This window comes from Pholis gunnellus (genome assembly GCF_910591455.1).
Source record: "Pholis gunnellus genome assembly, chromosome: 11".
NCBI lineage: Eukaryota > Metazoa > Chordata > Actinopteri > Perciformes > Pholidae > Pholis > Pholis gunnellus.
In genome coordinates, this window is record NC_136538.1 from 20,593,783 (window position 1) to 20,606,390 (window position 12,608).

The window sequence follows — 12,608 nt, forward strand, 5'->3', positions numbered from 1 at the left end:
AGTATAAACTGATATTACTAATGTGTCTACTAAATAATGTCCACTCTTAAACCAGGTTTGGTGCACTGTTGTACCACCAGATGACCAGCAGGTGTCACTACAGCATCCTCTGATTGTTCCACTGCGTCATCATCACGCCACTGAGTCCTGCACCAAGTCTACCTGTGAGTGTAAGAATGTGAAGTGCTGCAGATGACATCAAGCAAATGACTTCAAGGTGTATATTTAGTACAGAATAAAAACAAAAGTCAACTTTGTCATGTTTTTTACTGATAGCCAAATAGTTTCACTCCGCAAACGTATTTCAATAGTTTTGTCCCCTTTTACAACCAAGTTTTATGGATCAAGTAAAATTCCACACACTTCTTTATTCATCTTAAATATAAGAGCAGATTATCCAGGATGATAAAAGCTTTTACAGACGTTACACCGGTTTGAAAAAGAAAATGTCGGCATCAGAATTTGTGCAATTCTTATCCGTAATGTCCCTACTTGGTCTGTGTTAACATGTAGAAAGTTTCATGGGCAAAGTTTTGATTGGAAAGTACTCCCTAACATTTCTAAAACATTTGCAAAAAACATTTACTTTTATAGACTGAAATAATATCTAAACCATCATGAAAGACTATAGCTGTCCACTCAACACAAATACAAGCAAAATCAATATATTAATGCAGTTCTAATCTGACACACTGTCCTTTCACCACCCTTTCATACTTAAAATGTCTCATCCTGAACCTAACCCTCATCAAAACAACGGAGCCAAGGCACCGTCCTTTTGACAGCAACACTTGTGTGGTCTTATTATAGAAGACCTTTATCTCCGCCTGTGTTACTGTGTCCTTTGGGACGATGGTTCCACTAGACCTGTTGGCACAAAGACGAGTCAAAGAGCGAGATGTCACCTCAGATAATACCACGCTGATATATTGTTACCTCACTTAGATTGTCACGGGGGGGCTGTACGGACATCTGTCACAGCCCCGACATGCCGCACACTTCCATGTTGAGTTATTAAGCAGAGGGGGGTTATTTTTGTTGTGTCATCACGAGCTTATAGGACACACGCGGATTCAGATAAAGTCGTGTGCACTTCAACATTCAAAGGATTTAATTCTGAAACGTATTATATGTCTATACAGATTTTGATATTTCTTAAAACATATATGCGTACGTGTTGTGATTACTTCAATATTAACCCATGAAGTGCTTAATTATGCCAGCAGTCAGTACTGAAGACTGGGTGCCTCTTTTGGATAGTGGATAGTGGATAGTGGATAGTGTCGGCACACTTCAAATGTTCTCCAAGTGATTAAAGGGAATTTCCAGTATTTGTTAACCTACGTTATATTTTACACATTATTGACGACGTTTATGAGAGAAGCAGACTTTTGAAAGAATGACACTGATCGGGGATAGGAGCTCAAGCCTTTTTAAAAGAAAGTAGTCCGCTGTCAATCACTGTGTTTGGCTATTGCTTCTTGCTTGTTAACAAATACAAGAACTTCCCTTTAATATTGAAGTTATTTGGTTGCTTTTTTTAAGTGATCCCTCTGCCGTATAGTGTTTAAAACATCAGCTGTGGTGTAAAAAGACGTGTCACATTGTAGGTGTCGTGTTTCAAGTGCGGCACATTGACCACAGCCTGACAATAGACCTGAAATAATATTTCAATACGATAAAACTATAAAGTGCATTTGTAAAGAAACTATGGATTATTTTAAACGTTTCAAATTAACTGATTATATTAAAAACCTCAGGTCACCGAGGCCCCTTTGCTTCCATATAATCTGTTTTGCTCAGCCCTGAGTAAACCATAATTAAATCTGTCGGCCTTATTGGGTTGTTCAAGCAGCCCTGCTGGTTTTTCTCAGTATTCACTCAGTAGTGGTGCGATATGTCAGCAGTATTAACCCCGGGTCGGGTCCTTGGTTTCAATATTAACTATACTTTTCTGTGGAAAGATATTGTTTTTTTAATCCTAATGCCTGCTGTAAAATCAGGACTTAGACCAAAAGAAGAATTTTGTGGGTTCAAATATAAAATGATCTTTTAAAGCACTGAGGGATTATCTCATGGGCCTAGCGCGCTCAAGCCCGGGGGCCCAAAGGGGTCAGTGAGCCTCTGCATTAAGTTAGTGTTATTAATATTTGTCTTTGGAAGGTCAAAAAGCTAACTCAAATGCAGTCAAATGCAATTCATGTTTGTTTGTCTTTTGCTGATCTCAGTTTGTGTCTTTTAATATTGAGTACCTGCCAATACCAGATCTGATATTTCCTTGTATTTTCTATATTTGTTTCCAACATTATAGAGCTTCAACGTGCAAACCGAGGGTACAATAAGCCCACATCAAAGTTTGTATGTTTGACACCTGCGCAGCTCTGCTTTAAGAAGATTATGGCTTTCACGGCAGGTTTCCTTTAATGGTTTCCTATTAAATTGTGTGCACCGATAGCATTGTGTGTAATATGTGGGAGCTTTGAGAGGGGCTTAAACAGTCCTTCGTCTGTATGAACAAGAAATTAAAGTTCAATCAACAGCAGCGCTTATGGCTAATCTGCAAAATGTTGCTCAAAAAGCAGTGAACATTTTGTTCCTAGTCAAGGTGTGTGTGTGTGTGTGTGTGTGTGTGTGTGTGTGTGTGTGTGTGGGGGGGGGGGGGGTTACATTTTAGTGCCCAGAGGTGTATTGTCTATTACTCCATCAATGAAAAATAAAGCTGAGCTCTTATAATAACAAAGAGCGTAGGTGTGATGTTTTTTTTCCCATTTATGTTGTATATAAAAGTATACAAAAAAATCTAAATATATTGTACTGTTAAAATTATGTCATTACACATTGCAAACATTTGTTAATAAACCAGTCCTTACTGATGTATAATGTAAAAAAAAAATGTATTTAAATGAGGTTTCTTACTTAACATGTTGATTCTAACATTGGCTCACAGGCGTCATTGTTCTCATTTGGTTCTTTCAATTTCTCGTCCTTAGTTTCGGATACGGCGTCAGCTTGTGATTGTTTCGAGTACTGAGCCTTCACATTAAAAACATCCCATTTCTCAGGAATCAGGCCTCTGTTGAAGAGCAGAGACGCCAGGTAGGAGAACAAGAGGATGGCCACCATGGCAGAGAGCATGCAAATGGTCCTGATCGGGGAGTGCTGGATGTAGACGCCATTTACCAGAATGCATCCTGGGAATTTGATAATAGGTGGTAGCCCAATCAGCGGCTCCCCGCACAACACCCGCAGCAGCATGCCCACCACGCAGCCCAGGACGGCCCCGTAAGCGTTGGAGACGCTGAAGAAGAGGACGCAGACGAGCTGCGGCAGCATGAGGGTGTAGGTGAGGTCGGATCGAAGCATCCAGATCATCAGGACGCTGTTGTCCAGGAAGGTGAGAGACGTACCGGCCAGGCCCACCACCACCACCGAGATCCGGATCACCCACTGGATCTCCCTCTCCGATGCCTGGAGAAAAAAAACAAACAAACAAACAAAATGGCCCATTTTTGTGAAAAAAGTAGGTAATTCAGCACAAACGCTGTAAACAATACTTTTTAAATGTACTTCCTTTAATGTGAAAGAGTATAAGGATGTCTGATGTCTCTTCCTCACCTGTGGCCTCAGGATGTTCCTGTAGATGTTGGCGGTGAAGATGGAGGCCGCAGACAGCAAGGCGGAGTCAGTGGATGACATCACAGCGGCAGCCACCGCCCCAATGCCGATGATGGAGATGTAGGTCGGGGTGAGGTGCTGCAGCACGATGGGCAGGATGAGTCCCGCCTCCCCACGCTCGAATGGAGACGGAGAACCATAAGAAGTCAAGTTCCAGTCTGAGGAACATGAAGACAGTTTGACGAACAGGTGAGAGGAAAGAGAAAGACAAACGGACACAAACGCATTTCATTTTAAGTTGAATTCTCTTCAATGGTTTTTTTTATTTCACATCTTATAAGCTTAATGAGGAAGTGCAACTGAGACACTAGATATTTTCTATTGTTTTGATTAAAGATTTGATTTAATATCATTTAGCGGGAATCAAAAAATCTTACATCCTGCACTGTACAAGGTTTATTGGAATTTAATTTAGTTTAGCAACATCAGACTTGACTTAAATGTTGCTTTCTTAGCTTGTAAAACAAAATCCCAAGTGTAAACATTAGAGCCAATGTGAAGTGTCAAATAAGATTCAAATGTTTTGTTTTATTCTCTGCTCCTGAACCGTACTTGTTGATGCAGCCACTGCACCGAGGAGTATGGGAGGGATGCCTAATGTGGGAACGATGAACGCAGCAGCGAAGCAGGTGATCTTGGCTGTAGACGAGGAGGAGGCTGACAGCGTCCTCTGGTGGAAGTTCTGAAGACCCAAGTTCCCCAAACCCTTGAAGAGATGGAGGACAAACAAAAGACGAGGTAAGTCATATATTGGAGCATAGCAGCAGGAAAGCAGTAGGTTTTTTTTTTCACCCGTTGGTAAAGCAATTCAATGCGTCACCAAACCTAGAGGTTCATCATCACGTGCCGTTATCTAGATTCGTGTAATATTTTTAATTATTTTAAAATTTAGAATAATTTCTCTATATTTACAAATTAAGCAAGAGATATGTCCCTTCTGGCCACCATCTGTGTTTGGATTAGAACACTTAGTCGCAACGGGGAAACTATGGACACAATATTGTTTGATCAAGATGAACAGCAGAGCATTTGAGGATTCAAGTCCCCCCCCCCAAAAAAAACATGAAACGCAAGGTTTCAGTTTAAAAAAAATAAATCTTTTGGCAGAACAAATGAGCAACTCTGTGACCTAAATGTAATAAAACACGAGGGGCACAATCCAGAGCTGGAGCCGCTTAATCATCCCTTAAACAACCTCCACCTCTTGAAGAGCTCTCAGGACTGCTGGGAGGTAAAGTCCTTCAGTCTCCTTCACCCAAGCTTATTAACAGATTTAGCAAGACCTCTTTGCACGGTGTCATGATTATCTGCTAATCTCAGCTGCAAGTTAGTTTTGAAAATTTAAGCTAGCTGTCAAAGTCCCAACTGCTTCCAGCGGGGGAATTCACATCTCCTGCGGGTTCTATTCAAAAAATGAAACCTAAGAAGAATGTTTGTGTAACACCTGCAGTGCAGTCCACTCCATTGCATAAGACAGATAACAGTCTTTTGAAAGAAGGGAGATATAATCTTCGAAAAGCATATTTGGATCCAGTCCAGTCTGAAACTTGACATGCTGCCAATGATTTAATAAGACAATGAACCAGAGGACATCCTTGTCAGTATCCTGGAACAAACTTTACCTTAAATAAGCGTCACTTTAAACACACATCCAATCTTTCTTGAGAACACGTTTAGTCTCACCAGAAGTAGAAAGTTATCGATCCACATCCAGGCCCGGTCTGCCTCCAGAGTACCGACCCATGGAGACAGGAAGGTGGAGTTGTAGGCTGTCTCAGTGATGTCCACCACAGCGGGGCCCATCATAGCGAAGGGAACGCACAGCCACTAAAAAAAAAAAAAAAAGAGAAGACCTTTAGCAAACGTAACTTTTTTTTAGCATTGCTAACCACTGAGCCGCTGTCGCCCCATCTAAGCCTTTACCTGGACATCATCAGGGCACAACGGCTAAAAGAACAAAGAGGTTCACTCGCAAATAAGATTGTGTGAAATGAAAACCTTCATTCAGAGCTAGTTAACAGTATAAAATGTAAACTATTAAATGAAAAGGCTAAAGCTACAGTAAAATATTTTAGGAGGTTTAGTCAAGAAAACCTCTTGGTTAGATTTAGGCAACAAAACTTCTTGGTAAACGTCTAGGAAAAACATACATAGCCTACAACAGTTAAGATGTACACATTCAGGATCTAATGTTTGCCCAGGTCGGGTGCAAATAACATTGTTGGGCGCTCGTCTCTGCCATGTCATCCGACCTGGTGCAAATAGGATTGCTGGCTTCTGACACACAGGTGCTAATAGCATCTGCCATAAAGAATTAGCATAAAGAGTACAGCTAGCGTGGCTCTTTCCAAAGCTCAAAAGTACACCAACCAAGACCTACGTATAACACTCCCGAATTGAAACGTGTCTAGTGTACTCTATGCACATAAAAATGTATAGCTTGCATGGGACGATGCCAGGCAACAATCAGAGACACGTGTACTGGGTGGGTGGATATTTTTCGTTAAGAAATAGTTCCAGCCTTCCAACGAACTCTGCCTAAAACTACAAAATGTTGTTTTGACATTTCAGTTTAAAGAAACGAGACACAAAATGTCAATTACTGAGTTTTAGTTGTTTTAACTTTAAACAGAGCCAGAATAACGGTTTCATTCCTTTTCAAAACCTCCCTGGTATAGCTCCAGGTTTAAAAAAAAAAATAGCGATATCTCACCAAGCTGATGAAAATGAGAATGAGCTGTATGATGTCTGTGTAGGCCACAGAGTAGAGACCTCCCATCAGGGTGTAGGTGATGGCCACAGCAGCCGAAATCCAGATGCTCACAGAGTAGGACAAATTCAGGATCACACTCATAGTTACACCTGTAATACACACACACACACATAAGTGTTTTACCACCACTGTGTACATGCACTCATCTACACATTTAAGATACTTGTGAGGACGGGAAACCCTAATGTTGACCGTCACAGCAATGTTCCACTAAAACACCAAAGCTCTCAATGTTTCGCTGACCTTGACTTGTCACCTAAAATTATTTTTCACAAGAAGTAAAGTAAGCGATCACTTTATAATCTATACATTTTCCTCCGAATTTTAAAGTCAAATTAGGCCAAAGGAAGTTAAAACAAAGAACACTTGATGTACATTACTATACTGTTTGAGGTTGAGTGTAAACATGGAATTATTCTTGTACTCTACAGGGTTTTGTGGGATGGGCGAGACAGAATTTGACTATCTAATCAGTAGTTAAATAGTTTGCCAAGGGCAGCTTTGCATTGAACTTGTTTACTTTTTCAGTAGGTGCATTACAAAAATCACACAATCACACCCTCCAAGTCTTTTAAATGGTGTCGTTTCTTTATCAATTCACAGGGAATGCACCACTTTGTTTCTTGTAACAGAAACCTGTTCACCCGTTTACTTATTTTTTTGCTGATGCTTTTATTTATGACTGTTTTTAAGCCTGCTGCAACCGCCATAACAATAGGAAAAACAACAAAGTACAATAGAACAGAGGGCAGCAGAAGCAAGAGATAAATGATCCCTAAATAATAATGAATGATGTGATGTTGGTTTTAAATATTCAATAGCAATTTATTGGAATATTATTGTTTTTACATAAACACATAACAAGAACATTTGTTTTTGCCCATAAATGTGTCAGAAAAGTGACACGAGAAGAAATCAAATCTAGAAGTCAATGGTATTATCCTTATCTCCGTATTTAAATATTTGATTGCTTTACAACAATATCTCAGACCACTCCTGTGGTTACTGGTGTGAGTTCTGGTCTCCTTTGATAGAGTTATTTCAGACCGGCCGTACAATTAGATAAAGGCTTGTGTTTCACTCAACACCTCAGCAAAGAGCTGCGATCAACAGCTGCTCCGCTGCCAGGGTCAACGCACGAGTATCAAATGCATCACACCCACACATAGAGGCAGTCTTACCTAATCCTATGAGTGTTCCTGTTACCCACATAATCTCTGATATGAGCGAAGCCAGACACAGAGCGGCCGTCGGTACTTTTCCATATTTGATCTGGAAAGGATCCATCATGGTCACGTATTTATTGTTTCTCATCGGCTCGGCGAAGAACACGCCACCTCAAGGATGAAAACAAAGAAATAGAAAGATTTAGATTCATTGGCTGAATGTGTCAGACAGTTATTTGTCATTTCAATGTATGATAAGCATTATGGTCAACAGTAAGCTTTTGAATTAGAAGACGAATTTGTTTTTATTCACCAGATTTCTAACTTTTGACAAAACACTACATGCCTTGTTTAAATATTCCTACTATTCACATTAAATTTCCCCATGTGTAGTTTCACCCTTTTCAACAGGAAGCCGTTATGCAGAAGTGGTAAGCCACTTAGATGCTGATGCATCTTGTCTCGTCATCGAGCTAGATGGTAAATGACATCTAGCTGATGATTCAGTAAATATGTGATTTTCTGTGTGAAATTGTGCCTCTGCTTTTTTTCTCTCAATGTGAATATTTTAATTTAGAAAGCACAAATAAAACCTGGCTCATAGTCAAACATTGAATATGCAATCACAGTAAGTGTGTCACTGTAATATGTACCCACATTGACTTCAGCGTACATTCATCAGGGTTTAAGAGGATAAATCTTTCTCTTCTCATGTGACTTTCAAGTGCAGAGGAATGCTGTTTTTTCTCTGCTAATCTCCTGACATAAGGGAAGCTGTGTTTCCATTGATCAAAAGTGTTGTTACTGTACACTGTACTTTGTGATGCATTTCAGGAGATTATGTGTGATGGAGTGCTATAATTAACCGTTTTGAGAAAACCAATTTCTCTTAACCGGCTTCTACTTTAGTAGAGTGATTTCCCACATTGACCAGCAGACATTTGAGTAGTTTCCAGAGGAAGGGAATCCATACACTGTAAACATTAAGTAGCAATAAAAATACAAAGATAACGGTGCCTGAATGCTACAATGCTTTTATATAGTACAACCAAAAAGGTTACATGTACACGTTCATTTCTGAGAGAGTACCTCTGTAAACGAACGGACGAAATCCAGTCAGCTTCAGCTGTACTTTAAGTTAAAGAAAAGTTTAACCAAGTCTGACGGTGTAGAGCTGAGCACTGACAAGACCAGTCTGAGATGTCCTTAATCGGCTACGTAAACATGCTACGGCATGTTTGATTTAGGAACCGTTATGTTATCTGTCAATGCCTTCAAAAACGACTCATGATATCTGCCACCTCTATTATTTAGGTCTGGTTACATTTGCAACTGAAACTACTTGCTTGAAAAGACTGGTGTCAAGATGTTTCTGTGTGTTATCGTGGAATTTTCTGGGTCAATTTTGTTGTTTATTTTTACTTTATTACAATCGTCATATGTACAATTTAACCTCTGCATTTAACACATCTTTAGCATTTAGGAGCAGTTGGGTTGCTGTAAAGCGCTCAAGGTGCAACTTGGGGTTCATTGTCTTGCTCAAGGACACTTTGACATGCATACAGTAGTATCCGGGGAACGAACCCGCCGACCTTTTGGTTCAACAAGGCCACTGGGCCACAGTGTGGTCACACATATCACAGTTTTTATTTTTTTGCCCACGGTCGCTGTTTGCTCTTGTAGCAAACTTGAGAGACTGCTTTGCATAGAGATACAAAATTATTTCTAATTTCAATATTATGTCGTCGTATAACAAGCAAGCATCCTCATTTTAGGTGTAAAGTTCCATGCACAATTATGAGGGAAGATATCATACTTTTATCGCATTGTGCCATAAAATTGTATCTTTTTCTCAGTTATAATCATTATTTTTAGCAACATTTCTGCAGAAGTCTCCTTCAGACTTCACAGAGTGAGAGAATATTCAGGGAACTGTTTTGGTTTTTTTTTTAGACTCAGACTGGACCCTCATTTCAAATCAAAGGGGTCCTCGTTAGAGACCTGTCCCTAACTTTGCTTCTGAGACAGGACATTATTCATTATTCATTATGTCCACATGAGGTCACTCCAGTGTGTAAAATGTAGGGGATCTATTGGCATAAATGGGATATAATTTAAAATCTCCTAATGTAGGCGAGGCGAAGGTCCTGAAAGACTTTGGGGTGAGTGGATGGGTATTCAGTTGGTTAAAACCACGGACTGTTTAAAATAGGGACACAGTCTCCGTGATCACAGCACCCACCTGTCACTCAAAGCGTCCATGATCTTAATTATGATGAGTTGTATAACTACCCCCCCTGCTGTAAAGTTGAGCATTCTAACATGGAGGTCTATGAGGATTGACTCGCTTTTGGATCAAGCCTCAATTGGCCATTTGAGGAACTGCATTTTATGGCACTTTCGCGTTGGCTTTATGTCTCAGCAGCATCAGAGTTGGCCTCTTCAGGAACCCGTTGGAGTGGCACGCCACAACAGGGATCGGTATGCACTACAGCTCACAGTGGCATACCCCTCTGGGGATCAGTATATACTGCTGAAGAACAGTGGCATACCATTGGCCACTTTACGATCGTATCGCTACCCGATACTGACAAGTGAAACCTCACCGATGATGAAGCACATAGTCGCTGCGATCGGCATCACGGCCCAGATCAGTCCCATGGAGGGGTTGTACACTGCCTCTGCTGTGCCCACGATGAATCCGCCTCCAACCCATGTAGCTGTTCACACAAAACACAAGACACTTTCACATACGGGCAGAGGACAGAGGCAGGAAGGTTGGATGCTGCTCCTGACAAACTCAATCATGCCTGTAACATGAGAACCTACTAAGCCCTTTACTGGACGTAAGGTGATATTTCTATCTTGTGCGAGATGCAAAATATCACCTTTCAGGACTTAAGGTGTAGGAAGCAGCCCGTCTACTGCAACTTTAATAAGAGATTAAATTTAAATAGCAATTTGTTGTAAATTTAATGACCAATTACTTTAAAGCAGCCATGTCCTGAAAGTGAGCGGAAACAAGTGATTTGGGCTGATAGTCATCATCATACATGCATAAGGATGAAGCAAAACGTCATACTGATTCATTTCCTCCTGTATTTTACATCGACTCCGTTTATTTTAAACCATTAACTTCCTGTTTCCTTTAAACCGTTTCTATTGTCTCGCCATCAGTTATTATAGCCAAAGGATTCGTGATACATATAAAAAATTGCGTGTGCGTATTTTCTATACACATACGACATTTTAGGACGTTACAGAGAAATCGATTACATAATAACCAATTATGCGCCAAACTGTGGAAATAAGACCAGAGTCAGATCATCTTTTCATTACACGCATAAAGAGCAAGATGACTTCCTGTTGTCGCCCGTTCATGTGCCGCAGTTACTCGCCTGTCATGGTGAAGATACCGACAACCAGATTGATGCCCCGGTTTCCCAACAGAGCCATCTCGGTCGTATCCCCGTGGCACTTCTTGGCTTCCCTTTTGGACTTGAATGAAGCCCAGATGCCGATCCCGAGGACCAGCAGGTAAAAGAACACCATAACGGCCACGCCGGGGATGTTGAGGGCCATGATCGGGCTGCAGGATACCGTCTGGAGGACCGCGCGTCTGCCGGGCAGCTTGAATGATACAACACATCCCTCACTGCCGGCGCACGAGCAGACTCACAGAGGAAATGCTGTGAGGCCTTGTGGAGACGGCTGGAACTACACATCCGCAGCAGACGACCGTCAAGGTGAAACACGCGCAGCACGCCCGCATATCATTTATCTAACTGTGAAATATATATAAAGCAAATCATCTGTTTGTTTTATGTGGGTATGGGGGTCCGACGCGTCCCTCAACAACCTCTGTTTGTGTATGTGGGTATGCCCTTTGCTTATGTTGGCAACCGTTATCTGGGCCAGTGCTTTTTCTTTTTTTCTTTTTTTTTTTCCGAGTTAGACGGTAACAATGCCCGTGGCATCCACCATGCTGATATTCAGTCACACCCTCTTCACTTTCAATCGGAAAGAGAAGAGACCTTGTGACTATCCCTCACATTGTATTCACCGCTTTGAAATACACGCACGATGAATTCGCTCTTTTGTTCTTTTTATTCTTACATTCTAAATCTATTTATGCCACATACAAAAGACATATTTTTGGAAAGCTTATTTTCTGGCCTGTCAGTTGATGCTAGTGTTGACCTTTCCAGAGACCCTTTATTAACCATTAATGCAATAGAAAACACTTAAGTATACAAAGCTACATATCTGCATCAAATAACCAAAGATAAAATGTTAGATGAATGAACGTCAACGTCAGCACTGATGACGTCAAGGTAAGTAGCTCCACCCTCATCCCGAATGATGATTTACATCAACTCATGTCAATGAAATATTTCTCAATTTAAATGAGGTAATAATATGAAGTTTACTGAATTTTATATCTGTTTTAGATAATAAAATGCTTGTTTAATAAAATTGTTTTCACTGTTTCCCATGTTGATAGTTCCTACCTTGTTACAAATGATCAAGAACAAAGCACATTAAGAACTTTAGAATACTAGACCATGTAAAAAATAGGCCCGTATTTCAACCCCTGAGCATAACTTGAAAATCTACAATTGAACTTGAAGCTGTGATATTTATTGTGCCATCAATTTAAGGTCTTAATACAATGAGAAAATACATATTTTTCATTTGTCAAGTATTTAATTCACAGTGGTATACAGAAATTGGCTTTACCATATGGTTATCTCCTACCAACCTCAGAGGTAGCAGTAGCTATAAAAATAGAAATATGACTGATAATAATATTAAATGTAGCAGTGGGTGTCGAGCATAAAGGGGCATTTATCTTAACTCAAGGTCCACTGCCTTTTTCTGGAGCTTTAAACAGCATATGGAGACGGGTTAGTTACAGTGTCCCTCCAATATATAGGCTATATGGAGGGACACCTGGTACATATACAGTATATATATATATGGACAAGCTCAGT

General features: G+C 40.5%; 1 protein-coding gene across 1 annotated transcript; it reads right to left on the bottom strand.

Moving 5' to 3' along the window:
* Positions 1 to 278: 278 nt before the first annotated feature.
* Positions 279 to 11,269, bottom strand: LOC306702703 (high-affinity choline transporter 1-like). Its single transcript, XM_079168358.1, has 8 exons — positions 11,013 to 11,269; positions 10,221 to 10,334; positions 7,630 to 7,785; positions 6,389 to 6,537; positions 5,359 to 5,502; positions 4,228 to 4,381; positions 3,616 to 3,833; positions 279 to 3,468 (listed from the first exon to the last, which is right to left on the bottom strand). Exons 1-8 carry the CDS (start codon positions 11,194 to 11,196, stop codon positions 2,917 to 2,919), a joined length of 1,671 nt encoding a protein of 556 aa, XP_079024484.1. The 5' UTR covers positions 11,197 to 11,269; the 3' UTR covers positions 279 to 2,916.
* Positions 11,270 to 12,608: the final 1,339 nt, after the last annotated feature.

Bases quoted from the DNA above. Each gene is read 5' to 3' on its own strand.
- LOC306702703 (XM_079168358.1), bottom strand. From the start codon at position 11,196: ATGGCCCTCAACATCCCCGGCGTGGCCGTTATGGTGTTCTTTTACCTG. The intron at 6,538-7,629 runs GTAAGACTGCCT...TGTGTATTACAG, and splicing joins AGGAACACTCATAGGATTAG to GTGTAACTATGAGTGTGATC. The intron at 4,382-5,358 runs GTGAGACTAAAC...CATCTCTTCAAG, and splicing joins TCGATAACTTTCTACTTCTG to GGTTTGGGGAACTTGGGTCT.